Source organism: Rhamphochromis sp. 'chilingali' (genome assembly GCF_963969265.1).
Source record: "Rhamphochromis sp. 'chilingali' genome assembly, chromosome: 2".
Taxonomy (NCBI): Eukaryota; Metazoa; Chordata; class Actinopteri; order Cichliformes; family Cichlidae; genus Rhamphochromis; species Rhamphochromis sp. 'chilingali'.
In genome coordinates, this window is record NC_137930.1 from 54,815,421 (window position 1) to 54,834,895 (window position 19,475).

At 40.6% G+C, this 19,475-nt stretch overlaps 1 protein-coding gene across 1 annotated transcript; it reads left to right on the plus strand.

The window, feature by feature from the left end:
• Window positions 1–1,070: 1,070 nt before the first annotated feature.
• LOC308389021 (disintegrin and metalloproteinase domain-containing protein 10-like) lies at window positions 1,071–16,132 on the plus strand. Its single transcript, XM_080870123.1, has 16 exons — window positions 1,071–1,244; window positions 3,254–3,404; window positions 5,355–5,473; window positions 5,636–5,794; window positions 6,327–6,427; window positions 7,570–7,710; window positions 8,711–8,803; window positions 8,887–9,070; window positions 9,528–9,691; window positions 9,801–9,984; window positions 11,515–11,665; window positions 11,766–11,949; window positions 12,057–12,165; window positions 12,286–12,506; window positions 12,610–12,736; window positions 15,478–16,132. Exons 1-16 carry the CDS (start codon window positions 1,178–1,180, stop codon window positions 15,675–15,677), a joined length of 2,355 nt encoding a protein of 784 aa, XP_080726249.1. The 5' UTR covers window positions 1,071–1,177; the 3' UTR covers window positions 15,678–16,132.
• Window positions 16,133–19,475: the final 3,343 nt, after the last annotated feature.

Sequence of the window (19,475 nt, forward strand, 5' to 3'; positions counted from 1 at the left end):
GGTAAGAAAACCCTAAAGTTGTTTCTGTTCATCTGTACATCTGCCAATTTAATGATCAAGAAACTGACCTCACAGCCCATTGTTCATCATTGGTGCTAGTTTCAGTCATTGTGCAAAGGTGATGTTTATAAGACTAAGGAAACACCACTCAGCCGAGACAGAAGAAGTCACTTGGATGAGTGACGAAACGTTTCTATGCCCAGATGAACAGAATCAACTTTTTGAGCTATCCTAAGAAGCAATAGAGATGATATTAGGTACCAAGTGTCAAACCAGTAATACTTTTTATGATATTTCATAACTCGATAATAATCAATAATATTCTGACCAAAAAAATATGATCATGAAAATATGGCGATGGAATAGGATGATGAATAGGATGTTTGAGAAAGAAATTAAAATGATGGAATAATAATTCATAATGGTGCGCTGTTATCATTTTAAGCCAAAACATTTACTTTATGACAAAAACTGTTTTGTGTGTGAAAATGTGTTAAACAATGTGATTATTCATTATTAACGAGTTATTAAATATATCATAATTTATAATATTCAGAAACATTGTGATTGCCATTACCTTTAATTACTTCTTCTGTCATAAATCAGAGGCATACGTCACTGCTTTGACACAAAGTATCCAATATCGCTCTCTGGCAGACCAGCCAATCACAACCTGCTTGGTGGACATTTAAAAAAAAAAAAAAAAACTCAAGTAGCAGTATCATTCACAGTGGGAGGTTGATACTTGGGGGTGTTTCACAGTTTTGCATAAAGTGGCTTCAACAGTGAATGTTTATGTAATATTAATGTAAAATCATCTGCAAATGTACTAAAAGCCCCGTAGCTGAAATAATTGAGCAGTTAAGTAGTTATGCTGAGAAAAACTGTAGAATTTTCATGTTTATTGATGTGTGCATATATTTATATATTACACACATGCAGACAGAGAGGGATACGTATGACACTAGATCCGAGGCACACTGAGTGTTGTAATGTATGCAGGCCTGGTGGATCATGGACGCTTCTGGGGGAAGGGATGCCAGGCTATCCTGCGTCTGACGTCACGGCGCTGGAGAGAGGGAGAGGAGGCGATGTGAGGAAGCTGCAATAAACACACAGGGCGTCTGCGCCTATCTAAGTAGGACAATAAAGTGAAAACGGCATCAATGCTCTAACAATGGATTTGTCACATACCCTTCTCCTTAAAGTTTTCCTCTTCGTGTACTTGCTAAACTACACCCAAGGTGAGTGAGGCGGTTTCTGTCGGAGCAAATCGAGTTGTGTTGAATCCATGAAGCAGCGAGCGGAGAGGAGCAGAAATCCCGATAGCCTGCTAGCTACAGAAGGGATCAGCAGGGCCTGCTTGTTATGAAGAGGACTGCACCCTTTTTGCCGTATTACTTCAAGGCGACAAATCACACATAGCTTAAAAGCGGACTCGGATTCGCGCAGTCGATTGAAATAAACGGACATTGGGGAGTTACGTCCGTGTGTTGTCACCGTTTTTTATCGCCAGCTTTTGGGTGAGGGTTTTGTTGTTACCGTGCGAGCGGCGCCGACAGCCATTGTTATGAGAAGATGGAGATGCCGACTGTTAAAGCAGCGTTAGCTCTGAGCTAGCTGCCACTTTAGCCGCTAATTGTTCTGTCATTATTAAAACAACAACAACAACAGTTTAGCCCCGAAAATAACCTGTGTTCAGTGTAAAAGACACAAGTTTTCGCATTTTGCTGGCATAATTTTGTCTGCAGTTTTGCTCCCTGTCAGTGGTGTTTTAAGTCAAATCAACCTGCAGTCAGTATTTTAATAAAAAATAGTTTTTGTGTGTGTCTATGTGCGTGTGGGTGCCAAATTGCTCTGTGTAAAATGCAGTATTGACGTGTAATGCACTTCTGCTATCCTACCACTATCTGCTATATGCCGATGCTGTGCTTTTAAATCCTAATGTTCTCAGCTAAATATAGGAGTCATATACACCGATACATATACAATTACACAGTGGTTTTTGCTTGCAATGCTTCTTTTATTAATCTAATCTAGTCTAAACTACAGGAAATCCTTCATGCCTAACACCACAATACTTCTTTTTATTTATTACAATGTACTCAAGCTATTCATTCACATACCTGGATTTCCGCTTGATTTCTTTTTTCTAATTTTTACTTTCTGATTCTGATTCATTATTATTATTTTTTGACCTATGTTGTTTTTGGCTACTGTAACACAGCAGTTTTCCCAACTTTTAAGATAAATTAAGTCCAACTTGTCTCATATTTTCCTATATTTAATGTTTCTCTTTGATTAGTGTTTTTGAAGTGTATCAATCTTGGCTCCTCACATTTTCTTTATGTTTTGTAAGTCTTTAGAAATTAATTTATTTCAGAGATATAGTCATGGCCTTCACTTCTCATAGTCACCTCAATGAAAAATTTAATGTTACCACCTAAATATTTCATACCGCACATGAAAAGGGAAGTAGCTGAAGCCTGGTCTACTTATCCATCTTTGTTATAATGTTGCACAGAATCCTGTAATTTATGGCTCACTAGTCAGGCATAATTACCTGCCAGAGAAGCCTAATTACATGGACTCTGTTTACTAAAAAAGCTTCTCTCTCTTTTTTTTATATGGAGCAGCGATCTGACCTTACACTGAGGAAAGTGGTGTATATGTATGTGGAAAACATGCCAACATTCATTGGGGGAATAGATGCCATAAACAAAATCAATCTAGAAAAACCCATTTTTGTTTCAGTGTGAAACAGTGGGCAAAATGTGTGGAGACGGTTAAGAATTGCTTTCTTTCAAGCCCACTACCCAGCCTTCTGGTGACGAAATAATTAAGCGGTGACGCTGTGGGCTGTCGTTGAGAGTTAGTCTAAGGCTGCCATTCATTTGGCTTAAATCGATTTTAGTTAAAACCCAGAACATACTGATTTGCTGTCTGTTTCCTGTATTGTAATCCTGCCTGTCAAATATTGTCCAGATTATTCGCCTTACGGGCATCTAAACCCACCCTAACATGAGCAGTGCGTCAGTTGTTTACAAATGTAGCTTTTGTACATATTCTTTTGAGTCTTTCTGTTAGGAATAGTTTGTGTTACCAACTAGAATCGCATCCCAGTTTCTAATGAGTAGGGAACGTGTTTTTTCTTTTTTCAATTGCTGCTGTATGTATATATTTGAGGGGGGGGGGAAACAAACATGCACGCATACCTTTCTTTAACAGATGTTCCTTCGTTCTTTTCACACAGGACACTATAGAAATCCCCTGAACAAGTACATCCGCCACTATGAAGGCCTGTCCTATGACACAGAGCTTGTGCACAGCAAGCATCAGAGGGCCAAGAGGGCACTCTCTCATGAAGACAAGTACCTGCATTTAGATTTTCATGCCCATGGAAGGTTCGTGCACTTTCTTTTCCTAGATATTATCCAAAGGTAAAGTCTGTCTGCATCTGTTTTTCTTTTTTTCCCCTTTCTCTTCATGTATCTTTATTCATTTGTCTGTTTATTCATTTGCAAACACCGTCCCGTGTACTTGTGCTGTTTATGATTAAAGTTGGAGGTCTTCTGTGTTGGGGGATTTGCAATTTTATTGAAAGTTGTTTTACAAAATCAAAAACATACGCTGGTGCATCATGTTAGGTCAGTGTTCAGGATGGATTTTTAATGATCACAATTATTTTCTGTGTGGGTTTTCTGCTCTCCCCTGGAGCTTCAGTATTCCTTGATTGGTTGAATTAACCGGCAACTACTCTAATGTTTGTTTAATTGCTTAAACTAACTGTGTTGGTGGGATAGAAATGGTCTATTTAAAGACACAAACCTGAGCTCAAAATAATTGCTGTTGTCCAGGTGTTCTTATTCCCTGCAGTTAAAGTGAAACTGTGCATGTATTTGTCTGTGTTCGTTAGCTCTGTGATGTATGTGATGTTTCATGCTGCCTGAGTGGAAACCCCTCCAAATATCGTATATGGGTTGATACTAATCGTCCTTGTCATGGTTCTTTATCTAATATTTCGAGGAGGTGGTGTTGTGAAAAAGCATCCATGACAAAGTCACGACCATCTGGCTGGGATCTTGGCAAAGGCAGTTTGTTGCCCTTCCTGTAACAGGGCCTGCTGTTTCTAAACTCAGATGCAGCTTAATAGGGAAGCGTATCATAAGAGCAAGGCGAACTCCGAAGGAAGATGTCTCTTCCTTTAAAAAAAAACAAAACCCCGCATCATATTCTTTTCCTTTTGAATTTACGACAAAGCTAGAGAGAGAACTCCTGATTCTTCTGTTTAATTTGCAGCACACCACCTGGCTTTCCTTTTTGACATTTGAACAAAATGTCTTGTGCTTTACACTAACAGCCACTAATAGTACAGTGAGGATGCTTTTAGATTCATATGCAGTATAAGGTTTGCCTCTAAAACGCCACCAGTTCTTAGGTTTTTAGTTCAAAGTGCTGGGGCAGTAGTTTCCTTCACACAACTTTGAGAATTGCCCTATTTTTCTGTAAATTATGGCTCTCTGTGTTATTTTCTCATGGAATCCCAGACTGAGTCCACGTTGATGTTGTGATCACAGTGTGGGAGCTTTACCATCTGTTGCAAGACTCCTTGTTCTTGTCGCCAAAGAGCGGACTTTGACTCTTGTTGGGGTTTTTTGGGCCCATTGCCATCCTACAGAATAAAGATTTTGGACCTCTCACATGTCTCCTTAATAGGATTGAGCAGTGGATAACATCCAGAGAGCCTAAAACCTTTGCAGAGTTCTCTATGTATCTGAAACAGCCAATAAACATGTTAATGTACCGCAGAGTTTTCCCCTGAGATTCCTACAAATGCCTAATGATTCACTAGGCATTGTGCACATTGCAGGATGTATTGTTTGCTATTATATTAGGCTTCAGATCTAAATTTTACAAAGGCTTTGTGTTTCGTCTGTTCACGGACCTAGAGAACAGCAACTTTCACACAATGCGAGCGTACAATAAGAGCACTGTGTAGGTGTTCCATGAAATCCGAGGTTTACTGTAACATGTTTTTTTCCCTCTCCATATGTTTGAACTACAAAAAAACACAGCACTGTTGCTAGATGCCCTAATTTCAAATTTTCTGTTTGGTCTCTTACAAATTTAAATGCTACAGTTTTGCATCTGCAGCAGAAAACGGCGTATTTGGTGGGTTTTTTAATTTTGTTTTTCTCTGTGAACGCTCTTGCTTCGACCCCACCCCCCCCTTTTAATTTGCAGGTTCATTTTTAGAGAAGGCTGGGTAAATGTTGCTTACTTCCACTACTTAAGGCCAACTGCAGCTCCTCTCCTGAATCTGAAGGCCTTCTTTTTTATCTCTTTGATTTCAGGCACTTTAATTTACGAATGAAGAGAGATACCACCTTGTTTTCCCCAGATTTGAAGGTAGATGTTTCAGGTGAAGAGATTCCATATGATACCTCTCACATCTACACTGGAGAAATCTTTGGTAAGACTATAAATTTTTCACAGTTGTTTAAATGTGTCACTACAGTACTGCTGCTCTAGGGGATTTTTAAAATAACTGTTGGCTTTGTTTTTCTCAAATGCAAATGCACCCTCTTCTGTGTCAATCTTCTGATGCTTATAATTGTACGATTTGGACTCCCAGGCGAGAAAGGCACATTGACTCATGGCTCCATTGTGGATGGTAAATTTGAGGGTTTTATTCAGAGCTACCATGGCACTTACTACGTGGAGCCTGCGGAGAGATACCTTGAGGACAAAGACGTGCCCTTCCACTCTGTCATCTACCATGAAGATGACATACGTGAGTCCCTGCACCTTTAGCCACGCAAATACTTTGACAGGCTATTATCCCGTGATCATCGAGTGTGTGTTTAGATATGTGCGTGTGTGACTGGAAAGTGCGAGGTTAGTGCTGCCGAGCTGATGGAGGCAGACTGGTGTGATAGGCCCCCCTGGGGAGCGCAGACACCTGGGGTGTTCATTAGCTGAGTAACACAATCTTGCTCTTGGGTACTGGCTCATTTCAGCAGGCTTTGCAATGTTGATACTAATAGTGAGCACCAAGTACACTTCACTACACTTGCAAATCATAATTTCACATCATCTGTGTACACATAGCGTGTGGCTGAGGGGCAAATTAAACATAATTGTGAGAGGAATCACTAATGAGAGCGACAGGAAAGTAACTCACACAGCAAAGCTAGGCTCAAGTGACGTGTAAGTACTTCCATTAGCTGATCGTGAATAGCGCCTGAAATAGTGACTCACGGGGTTAAGTAGCTAACATTGTCTCCCATAATCCTAACAGTGTTGTGTCTGTCTCTCTCATACAGACTACCCGCACAAGTATGGCCCAGAGGGAGGCTGTGCCGATAGCTCTGTGTTTGAAAAGATGAAGAAATACCAAACCTCTGCCGTGGAGCAGCCCCCTAAGGTTAACTTCACCACACACTACAATAAACCCTGACAGGGTTTAGTGAAGATCTTTGAGGATATTTTATGGTACTACTTAGTCAGGGTCAAAGATACCTAGAGATGTCTTTTTAAAGTCTCTGTGCCTGGTTCTATGTTGTAAGTTATAACCATGTAAGTGTTAAACCAGTATAGTCACAGTTAAGATTTGTCACTTTATTATTAATATGTAATTTTTTTTTATATAGTTTTGCATATGATTGTTATTTCACAGATTTCCATAAATTGTATTACGACACAGTTTAGTTTGGCCAGACGATCATCTGTATAAAAGTTCACCCGTTCATTTGTTACCGTTGTAGAGGAGTGGGAGCAGGATTACTCAAAAAGTTAAAGATTTAACTGCATGAAAGATTTTCCAGATTTCAGGCTTGGCCCACATTGCAGAAATGAATCATTCTTGGAGTCAGTTCAGATCTCAATCCAGGAAATTTTGGGGAAAGATTCTTTATCACTGCAAGATGGGCACAGTTAGACATTTCATCATATCTTCACAGATCAAGTTTAGCGTCGCGTTTGCGACACTAAACTTCAGATTTAGACATCCTTTTGGATTCAGAAATATGGAAAGCAGCATCTAAGCCTCACGTGTATTATTATCACATTCAAGTGATGGACTCAAACAGGACGACATAATGTTCAATTTGGTACCTGACAATAAAATGTAACACTTTATCTCAAGCTGTGCCTCTTAGCTCCAATCCAATCAGAGATAGTAGGCAGTAATAAAATATGTCTGTGTTCAATTTAAACCACATTAACAAAAAGCATTAGTTTGATTTATCGGTTACTTCTGACTCACTTGGTGTGACATGTCACTGCAAAACTCTGTGACCGAAAAGTACTGAACACCTTAAAACTGAGATAGGTGTCCATCAGTGGCAGTGGTCAGCCTTTTCCCTCCACCCTGTATGTGACATAGAAAGCACATATTCCTCTGCAGAATAGAGCTTCATGAACATACTGCAGCTGAAGAACCACAGCCTAAAAATACCGGACATTATTTATTTACTCTTTTTACTGTTTTTGTTGGAAAAATCTTTTAAATATGTTTTATTTAACTGTGTGTTTCCTGCTCTGCCTCTTCCGTCTCACTCACACCAGGAAGTCCACACTGATCTGGACACCCAGCTGCTGAGGAAGAAGAGGATGGCCCAGGCTGAGAAAAACACATGTCAGCTTTTTATTCAGACCGACCACCTCTTCTTCAAGTATTACAAGAGTAGAGAAGCTGTCATAGCGCAGGTAACGCACAGGAAGTGACTTGGTATATACTACTCTTAATACTTTCTAAAGCCTAGGAATATATTGATAAGAGAAATTGTCCACAAAGTGCAATTTCTATGGAGTTGCGTTACGGTGTAGGAATTGTCATATTTTGGCAAATCTATTATCATTTTCTGGGGAGAGTTATACTAAGACATTAGCACCACTCAAGCACTACCCATTAACTACTGCGCTCAACTAATGAGAGTGAGGCTGTTTTCCATTTTTCCTAATCTGTATGCTAAGCTAACTTAGTATACAGGAGGCTAGCAGCAATAGGAAGATATTATTGCCAGCAGTAGCTTATTATTCGGTCTACTCCCTTTATAGTTTACACGTTGCCACTTCAGTTTTTCCACCAGCTTAAAGCCCCCAGTATAACCTTGATTACATGATCCTTTTATGTGCGCGGTATTCTCCTGAACGATAGGTGTCGCAGGTGTCAGACAATACCTCCACATCAGTGCTGATATAGTGCTGTTCTTTTAGGTTTGTTTATTATCAGAAAGTTTATTCTTGTACCATCTCCCTCTCATCGATCTGTGACTGTCAGAGATTCTGTATTGATATGTCATTAAAACGGTGGTATAAACCTACACGATCGTAAACTTGCCTCTTCAACCCGGTGGCAGTGGAACAATGCGTCAGGTTACAAAAATAAAGAGTTGCAGGAATGGCTACTTGCGACGGCAGATGTGACGTCAGTTTAATGTCAGTGTTGTCGTACAGTGCCATTTGACAAGCCACCGCATGGGTAATGTCCTAGGTCAGTGCCACGCCTGGCATAAACACTGATTTTTTATTTTTCTTTTAATGCGAAAACCACATATAGCCAGTTGAATAATGTATTCTGTTAGCTGTTGTTGTTAGCAATAGAGCTACGTACAAGCAGCTCTTGTTAGTACTTGTACCATCACATACGGCGTACTTGAGTGAAATGTCAGCTATTAAAAGTATGAATACCTCGTACTTCCTTCAGATCTCCAGTCATGTGAAGGCCATTGATGCCATTTATCAAGGCACAGACTTCATGGGCATTCGTAACATCAGTTTCATGGTGAAACGGATCCGGGTGAGTCTTTTGCAGATCGGCCGCTTTTGCATTTTAGGTCTGTTCAGTCTTTCCTGTGAACCAGTTGTCTCCTGTCTTCGCAGATCAACACCACCAATGATGAGAGGGACAAGTCCAACCCATTCCGCTTTGCCAACATTGGTGTGGAGAAGTTTTTGGAGCTGAACTCGGAGCAGAACCACGACGACTACTGCTTGGCTTATGTTTTCACTGACAGAGATTTTGACGATGGGGTGCTGGGTTTGGCCTGGGTGGGAGCGCCCTCAGGTATGCAAATCTTATTCTTGTGATAAGCAAGCAGTCTGTGTCTTGTTTTTACAGAAAGGTACAAAAACATCATTTTTTTCACATTCCTTAGCAGGAATTTGTCCTCGCAAATGTAGACTGAAGCTCATCAAGCAGGAACATATTTTTCTTTAAAACTGTCGGCAGATATTTGTTGCAGTCTGTTTTAACTCTACGCTGGGGTTGATTTGAGTTTTTAATTGAAAGCACTGCAGTTAAATTGCAAATTTGCTGCAGTAAAATGGGCATCTTCTCTCAGTAATGACAAACAAAATTTGTCTTCAGCATGTACTGTAAACATGATGATGAAGTATGTTTTTAAATAAGGCCTCCTGTCACTTATTTTAATAGCTGGTGTTAAATTAATCACATTCACTCTCTTCATTGAGCGAAATCTTTCCGTATTTAGTTTGTTGCAAATTGTGCCTTTCCTTCTCAGGGAGCTCTGGAGGCATCTGTGAAAAAAGCAAGCTGTACTCAGACGGAAAAAAGAAGTCTCTCAACACTGGTATAATCACTGTACAGAACTACGCCTCCCACGTACCTCCGAAAGTCTCCCATATCACTTTTGCACACGAAGTAGGCCACAACTTTGGCTCCCCGGTGAGTGCCGCATTTATGCACGGTGAGAAGGAATTTATGATGCCTGTACTCTTTGTCCCTTTTTTTTTGCTTTTAATCTTTGATTTTCTTTCTTCTTCCTCGCTGCCAGCATGACTCTGGATCTGAGTGCACACCAGGGGAATCCAAAAGCCAAGACAAGAAGGAGAAGGGCAATTATATCATGTATGCAAGGGCTACATCTGGAGACAAGCTTAACAACAACAAGTTCTCCCTCTGCAGCATTCGCAACATCAGCCAGGTGCTGGAAAAAAAGAGGAACAACTGCTTCGTCGGTACGTTTTACTGTTTCTGTTGGATCTAGGGCCTCGATCTTAACTCGTGATCCGGGTTAGGGTTCTTCTGATGGTGTGGAATATTTTTACCGCAAACTCTTAATTAGTGAAAGAATTCAGGCATCCTGAGAAGTTATTGGCTAGTATCAGCTTAGAAAAGCCAGCTTGGCATTAGTCCATGGTATTTTTGTACAGTATTTGGCAGACTGTGGAAGTAAACCTTGTCATCTTTTTTCTTTGTCTTTTTTTTTTCTTGCCAGTTTCACACTTTTGAGTCAGTAGAACAGCAAACCGATGCTTCAGAAGTCACTCGATTAATTCACCATGTGATTGGCGTGTCTAAAAAATCTTCTTGTTTTGCACAAGCTGTTCAAAGTGATGTGCATCTTGGCTGCACTGATATGACTGAAAAATGCTTTAGCTTTTCAGACACTGCCTTAATACACCCACCCACAAACCGACGTTTTTTTGGGTTTATGCTTTTGGCTCTTTGAAGGGTCCTTTTCTATTTTTCTTTTTCTTTTTTTGCCCCAGCAACTCATTCTCTCCAGAGCAGCATTCAAGGGTTTGGTGTGCATGCACGCTCAGAATGAGCCTTTGGGGGATGAGGGTCCACTACCGTCAGCATGATTTGTGTACACAGTGAAGGAAATTTTTGTGCATTTTTGTAATGGTTCAGGCCTTTACACAAAAAGCACTTTGCAGAAAAAAAACCCCCATGAAATTTAAAATTTTTAAGAAGCAAACTTTTATTTTGTTAAAATTTTGCACACAAAAAAATGTCTCCTCAAAAAACACACTATGGGAGTCAAAACATGGAGTCGACATCAAGTGATGATCAAGCAATGACGAGTTGGTCCTGATGTTTGTAAATGTGAAAAGGAAGAATCTGAGTTCATCCAGTTCTCAGGAGAAGACAGCAGCAGGAAGAATTTCATGGTTTGACCCACGAGTTGAAGCTGCATCACAACCATTTTCCTACATACCGTCAGTCGGGCAGTTTGAACTCTTGTTGGCAGAGTTGGGACCACATCTGATCGATTGACCCGGAGCAGCATCTAGTTGTGTGTCTAAGATAAAATAGTATTATTTTACTATTATATTATCATTGTATACTCAGTAGCGGTGCACATTTTGTGCTGCAATTACACTTGTTGCCAAATGCAGAGGTCTGATCCGGAAAAATAAATCCAGCAAATTTGTCCAGCAAGTTGCACAATCCTGTGTAAGGGTGCATTAGGAATGGGCGAGTCCAAAAATATTTTTAAAGCACAAAATGTTCGTACGATTATTATTCGTCTGGTGTAAAAACCTTAAAACAATCAAAAATCTCAATGTGTAAATGTAGAAAAAAACTGGGGGACAATTTTTCATTGTCACACCTGACTAGGAGAAGGCGGTTTTCTTCTACAGAGCATCAAAAAGTCTGTAATTCATAAAAACCCTGATATTATTTAATAAATGTCTAATTTAAACTTTGAGCTTGCTCCGCAAAGGGCTCAACACTTTTTTTTTTTTTTCTCAAAACAGAGTCTGGCCAGCCCATCTGTGGTAATGGTATGGTGGAGCCTGGTGAGCAGTGCGATTGTGGCTACAGCGATCAGTGCAAGGACAAGTGCTGCCATGATGCCAACCAGCCTGACAACAAGAAGTGCACATTAAAGGACCATACAGTCTGCAGGTAGAGGGCGATTTTTATTTTTCAGTTATTTTAATATCTCTTAAAGAGGGTGTTCTCATGTTTTGAGTCTTAACTCGGCGCTTTTCTCTTCCCCAAAAAGTCCCAGCCAGGGTCCTTGTTGTACAAGCGAATGCATTTACAAGGCTCGCGGTGACAAGTGCCGAGAGGAGTCGGAGTGCGCTCACCATGGCGTATGTAAGGGCGACAGCGCCCAGTGCCCCACGTCGGAGCCCAAGGCCAACTTCACCGCCTGCCACGGAGAGACTCAAGTCTGCCTCAACGGGGTGAGTGGCTGAAGAAATCACACCTTGAAGAACTGGTTGTCATAGCAACACTGTACTCATACTAGCAAGTGTCTGATCTCGCCTGTCCTCGTGCTCCTCCTCCGCAGGGCTGCTCCGGCTCCATCTGTGAGAAGTACGGGCTCGAGGCGTGTACCTGTGCCAGCCAAGATGGCAAGGATGAGACCGAGCTTTGCCACGTGTGCTGCATGGAGAAAAGTGAGTCATTTACCCTTTCTCACACCTTTTACAAGCAGGCTCTTTCTTTTATAAATATACGGGTGAGTTTTGTCTTTTTTTTTTCTTTTTTTTTTAAACTGGATTTGTCTCTCTGCACAGCAAATCCCAGCACATGCAGCAGCACAGGATCAGAGCGCCTGGCTCGTTTCTTCAATAAAAAAGTCACCACGTTGCCAGCTGGCTCGCCTTGCAATGACTTTAAGGGCTACTGCGATGTGTTCATGAAGTGCCGACTGGTGGACGCAGATGGGCCACTTGCCAGACTAAAGAAGGCCATCTTTAACCCTGAGCTGTATGAGAACATCGCCGAGTGGATTGTGGTACGTGTCGACATCTTGATTGTGAATGATTAGTTAGTATGTGGGGGGTCTTTTTCTATTCTGTATTTGATTGAGCTTGATTTGAGCTTCATTTTCATCCCAGGCTTACTGGTGGGCAGTGCTCTTGATGGGTATCGCCCTCATCTTGCTTATGGCTGGTTTCATTAAGATCTGTAGTGTGCATACTCCCAGCAGCAACCCCAAACTTCCACCACCCAAACCACTTCCAGGTGAGTCCAGAAGACTAAAAAGAGACCTCGTCTAATAAGAACGTTTAGCTGTTACGCATTTTCATGAAATATTTTTAGATAACTTACCTGACCACCCAGATGTTTTAAGTCACATGTCTGCAGTTTGCTTTCAAACCTCCTTTAAATTTGAATGTGACATTCAGTGTTTTTTGGGGGTGGGGGAGAGGGTTAAATATCATTTTTATTCAGGCAGGTCAAACCACCGAGAGAAAGCTCTCTTTTACGAGGACACTCTGATTACAGTAAATATGAAAGCTACTTTTAGCTCCTGCCTTTTTCACAACGGGTTGTCACAGCGGGTAGCTCCGCATGTTTGATTTGGCAGATTTTTACGTCGGATGCCCTCGCTGTGTCTCCTCCCGCGATCAAACTGGGGAGCTTTTGCTTGCTAAAAGAGTGTGTAAACCACTACACTACAGGGACACAAATGAATAAAAATACAGATATATTTGTAAAAACCTATTTATTATCATGCAGTTCATGTTATCATTTACGGGCTTATTAACAATTTATATGGGCAGTGCTGTGAGAACAGTTTCCTGAGAACACTTACAGATTTGATCTGAGCTCCTAAACTTGATCCAGATTAAACTCAGATTGAGCTTTGAATGTTCACACAGGCTAAAAAGCATCACATTAAATCCACTGTACTGTGTGCCTTGTTAACCTTGCAGCCATACCTGTGAATGAGAGCAGTGTTATGATTACTTACTCTTAGAGTTTCTCTACATGACTTTGGTTTTCTCACTGCATCCTGTGCTGTTGCGCCTAAGGGTGGTCATGGCAACTGATCTACTTGTTTAAATGTGAGAGAAGAAGAAAGTGTAGTTGAATATTCTAAAAGGCATATTCAAATTAAGCAGAGTGTAATGGGTAAGGTGATGTAACATCAGTACAAAATGTTTGCATGTATTTAAGAGCAGTTTAATGACATTTTCTTTGTTAAGAGTATTTTTGCAAGTTGCTGTTTTTTGGCATGTTGTACACACACGCTACACGTTGATAACATTAGCAGCCCAACTTTCCTAAAGTTGTTGACGTCTGCAGTCAGAATGGGGTTTTGCTCGGCTCCACTTGAGTGCTGATCTTCCAGCCTACGTGCAACCGTTTATTTTTCTAGATCAAAGGACCACAGATCGGTCCCTCTAGCTTGTTTACAATTAGCTTCTTTCTGCTGCAGCTACAATTAGTGGCAGGTGGTTTCTTGAAGTCTTGGACAGCAAAGCTAACCGCTGACAGTAAATAAAATAAATCATAAGTCTGTCGGTATGAGCTAACAGAGAGAGTGTGTGTGGGTGTTCTGCCTCCGTATCTCCTGCTGTGTCCGACATGTGAGAAAGACCAACTTTGGACAATGTCTTTACTTGATTGTTAAGAACAAGGGTTTTCAAACCTTTGATTACCAGGTGCGGGTTCAGGGTTGAAGCCTACAGAGGAAAAATGCAAACATCAAACACTTTGATTGCTTGTATCTTACACATATATAGGACGTTTATGTTGGTTTTTGCCATTTTTGTACTCTTTCTATAGTATTTTCAGTCAGGCTCTAATAAACATTGTTTAACACTTTTATTGGACCACCTGTCATAAATACAAAAAAGCACAAATATTCAAAAAATAATCTGTCAAACTTTATGTTAAACACAGTCTATAAGCACCTCACGCAAGATTTGTGTTTGCTGATTTCTCCTCTGCTTTTAATGAGACTCTTTTTAAACTTTTAGATTAGCTCCTGATGCTGATTTTAAACTTTCTCACTGAAAGAGTCCAACAGGTCCTCGTTAATGGACAAATATCCAGTAGGATTGTGTCAAGCTCCCGTTGATCTCGGGGCTGTGCTCTGTCACCCCTTCTTTTTATTACGTACGCCGACAGCTGCAGGACGCCGTACGAGAACAGGTTTATTTTTGTGTAACTTTTATTGTTTGTTTATTGAAAGTCTTTTAACATCTTCTTTTATCTGCTGGTTCAGTATTTTGCCTGTTAAGGATGGAAACTCTCTCAGTCATAATGTTAACACCTCCAAAATCACTGGGGTCAGATTTGTGCTCACTCTGGGAAAATCAGGTGATAAAGAAGGCAAAAGACGTTGTTATACATTTTTATTTTTGGACCTCATTGTTGTCGATCGCTGCGTTGACATGCAACAGTGTTGGTGATAAGTGGTTGTGTGAGTAAGCTGCGAACAAATTACCCTTTTTGGGGGAATAATAAAGTTAATCTGAATCTGAAATCTCCTTCAAAATAAAAATGACTGAATTCCCTGAACGTTTTTATATCTGAACTTGGACTTTTCTAAGAAGTCAGAAATTGGTCAAGTTTAACATTACAGAAACATGAGAAAACTAATTAGGTAATTACTAATGCTGCTAATTTAGTACAGCCATGGCATAAACCTCACATTGGGGTCTGATTTAATAAATTCCTTCAGTACCGCGGGGTCATAAATGACATCACCCTGTAAGATGAATGCGATGCAAGGTAGGCCTGTTCACTTGCAGGGGTCACTCTTTGTCCGCTGTGAAAGAACAGCTGCTGATACTTTGTGATTTTTTTTTTGAGTTTCCCTACATGAGAGATGACAGATGTGAGATAAACACGTCATCCTTCATCACACTGCAAGACCACCAGCTTAGGAACAAGTGCTGCAGCTGAACAAAACAAATCTAGGACGATACTCGTCTTTCTTGAGCCTAAGTTAACTCTCTTTCCTCTGACAGGGACTTTGAAAAGACGACGAGCGCAGCAGCATGCTAGCTCTCAGGTGCAGCATCAGTCCCAGCACCCGCACGGCCACAGCGGACACGGGGGCCACGGCGGCCAGCGGCAGGCACAGAGGCAGCCTCAGCGCCAGGCACAGCCCCAGAGGCACCACCGTCAGCCCAGAGAGAACTATCAGATGGGCCAGATGAGACGCTGAGACCCTGCACCCAGCTCCCCCCTGCTCCCCCCCCAATGCCTTGGCTCCTCCTTGTGCCTACAGAGGGAAACAAAAGCGTCACTCCATCCAAAGAAACGCCTGACATGGTTGTTAGTCATCATCATATCCTCCAACTACAGACAAAACAAGACACGCGAAAAAGAGAAAACGCTATTCAGCAACTCGATTGGCTCTTTGTGGAGGGGACTTGACCATCAGCCATTTCCACTGCAGTGCGATCTAGCAAATTTTTTTCCCCCATCGTTTTTTCTTTTTTTTTTCTTTAAGGAGTGCCAAGGAGTTAAGGAATCATTTGTAGCTTTAGTTCATTCTGTGGTTTGTTTTGTTTTTCTTTTTTCTTCATCTGCAACATCTTCTTGAGTGACAGGCTCGTAGCTGCTGGTGAACTCTCTTTTTTTTTTTTTTTTTTTTTTTTTTTTTCGTTCTTTTGTTTTTGTCATCTTAGCCAGGAATGAGAGACACTCAGTGGGGATTTGCGGCACTTTTGTGATTTCACACATGTCAAACGGCAAAAGACACAGGCTCCGGTCTCTCGTGCAGACGGTCTTCTGCATGTGATTGTAAATATTTAGTGTATCATAAGTGAAAACAAACTATTTCTTCTACTGTAAATGTGTAATTCTTCATTTTTTTTTTGTTTTCTTTAATTTTTCGGTTAGTGCTCTCAGGATTTTTAACACATAAATGAAAGAATGACAGTTGTGGTGAGTTCCTTGGATGCTGCCGTTGAGGATTTGACGCCATCGAGTTCTCTCAGCAGTCCAATCAGGTGGATCTCTCTCACTTTCATGAACTCGCTAGGTTTTGATTTGCTTTTCTTTGAACAACAAGGTCGCCATATCCCACGTTTTAGGCCTTCTCTGTTCAAGGTCCCTTTATTTCACCATTTTTTTTTTTTAAATTGTCTCGCTAACATCATGTCTTGCCCCTGTTGTACACCAAATTGGACGAGGTCAGAAACAGAAGGAGAAATCGCCTAGTTTGGTGCAACCGTTTACTGTCTGTTTGTTTGTTTCTTTATTTGTTTTTAATAATAATGAAGAACGAATAACCACTAACTGAAGCTGATGTTGATCCTGCCTGTTCAGATATGAAGTCGAGGTGAAGAGTGAAGGCTGCTGTGGCGTAGTGTAGAAGTGAGAGTGTATCATGTTACAGAGTTAGTTTACATGAGTGTGGAAATAAATTTTAAAAATGACTTAAAAAAAAAAGATGGAATCATTCTATTATTCTTCAGATAGCGAAACTAAGAAGTTTTTAATGTGGGCATGCAGACACATTTATTAAATGTGACTATTAATTGACCAAGGTTTGTAATGTTTGTATGTCACTCAACACGATTTACTTTGGGCCCCCGGAGCAAGCGGTGTAACGCAGCAGTGTTGTCACATTTATTCACCAACACGTCCCTCAGCGGGGTCACTGCTTCCACGGGAAACGAGCTTCTGGTCCAATCTCTCATCTCAAGGACTGAATTCCCCTTAAGAGCTCATGAGTGCAGGCCTCAGAGTTTACATGAGCGTGCCATAGAACTTTTACGGAGCAGTGCACAGGTTTTCCTAAAATCCAGGAAGCACCTGCGACGTTTCCACTTTAAAGAGAATGAAATGAAGGCTGTGCGATTCGACCTCAGGTGTTTTCTTCCTCTCTTCGCTGCACCAAAGGGGCATCTTGGAAAACCAACTTAATCACAACACTCACTGGAAGGATTTGATCATGTAATCATGACATAGTGTGTTAAAGTCCTGTCATTTCATTTACCAGGCAGACATTTCGCCCGACGGGATGCTCCAGCAACGACGCGTTGCAGATTTTTTATTTATTTTTTGCATTAAATGCTGTGGGAGGACTTTCTGTGCTCTGACTTCATTTTTATCGTGGCATTATGGCTATACTTTAAATGCATGCGGTACTAATCATAACTAATATCTATCTGGTCATTACAGCCACACATGTGCTCTGGAGGGGACGCGACAAACATAATGACACCTCACGGTTTTCCGTTCACGCGGCAGATGAATCGAGCGGGTCGACGGGGTGTTTTTTTTTTTTGTTTGTTTTCCTTTTCTCTGTACAAAAATTGAGCTCTTTTTAAATCTGATCTCCTGAGCCACGTCTCACCTGTCAGGGCCCGGAGAACTGAACCTGTAAACTTGTACAGTACTTGGGAAAATAATCGAATAAAATTTGCGTTTCATTTGAAAAATGAGAATTACATTTTTGATACATCGGTTTAATTTCTTTTTTGTATCCTAATTCCAGAGTAAGTTGTTTTAAAGATGTTCATATGTGACAAACTTTCCTCTCTTCTAAGTTATTTTTTGTTCTTATATGTGCTAGTTGAACTGGAGTTTGCTTACGATACTTTTCTCCACCGTCATCAATGCTTAAAAACAATTCAGTGTGATGGAGTCAATGTTACATTCTCATTTTTGTCTTTGTTATCCTGTGGCATGGTTTGGGTAGAAGAGCAGAAGAATAATGCCTGTAAATTTCCTTTCTTTTTAATTTCGTAGTCTTGGTAAAGTTTTTAAATAAACGTGCACTGAAAAATGTCCAAATTGAGTTGAAAATGTTGTAGGTGACGTAGGCCGAAAGAACACATGATTAAAAAGTAATACTACTGTCTGATTTTAATGTTCACTGTGTTTTATACAGTATCGGAAATTTTTGTTCACTTTGAACATTTTTACTAAAAAAAAAACAACAACAAAAAAAATTCAAATTGTATTGTGCAAAGAGATGTAATTTTTTGGAGTACTTGAAATGCATTAATTAAAAGACTCATTCAAAATAAAATAGACCCCTGTTTGCTGTCTGTAAATGTGTGCGTGCTCTGGCTCTTTCTCTCCGTGTGAGGCAGTTTGTTCTGAGGACTGTGCAGCCAGATGTTTAAAGGGCCACTCCCCCTGATTTAACACATGAACCGTCATTTGCATTGGGCTTGAAATAAATGGAAAGCTTGCAATACAGACTGGTGTCATGGTGTTTGAAAGATGCTGATTTTGTTTGTGGAAAAAGTTGCGTTTGGGGAGAATGTAAGAGATCGATGTGAAGTTATTAGATCTTGTGATTTTTTTTTTTGATTTTTGATTTTTTTTTTTTTACCAAACTGTTTTTCTATGTTCTAATACGAGCACTGCTGAGGAAAAGCACCATCCCACTCCAATCTGTGTGATACTCTGTTAGTGAAGCGAACATCTACACACCGCTAATAAAATAAGAAATCCTTTTACAGCAGTTAAAAGTTAAACTTGCAAAATTGTTGTCCACGTTGTTAAGTACACCTGTTCAAGTGGTCAACACAATATGCAATCAGCCAGTCACGTGCCTGCAATTCAGTGCAGGAATGTTGACAAGGTCAAGACAACCTGCCAGAGATCAAACTGGGCATCAGAATGGCTAGAAAAAGATGATTTAAGCGACTTTGAATGTGGCGTGGTTGTTTGTGCCAGACAGGCTGATATTTCAGCCCTGAGCAATGACACATAGACATCTGTAGGATTTACAGAGAATGAAAAAGAAAAAAGGGAGTATCATTTCTTTACAACCAAGGTATGCAGAAGACCATCTCTGAATGCACAACACATCGAACCTTGAAGTAGATGGGCTACAGCAGCAGAAGATCACTCCAGCTGAAAACTGAGTCAACAATTCAAACAAGATCAACAAAATTATACAGTGGAAAACTGGAAAGATGTTGCCTGGTCTGCGCAATTTCGGACAATAAAATGGGATGTAAACAGCACGAAAGTGTGGATCCTGCTTTGGATTAAC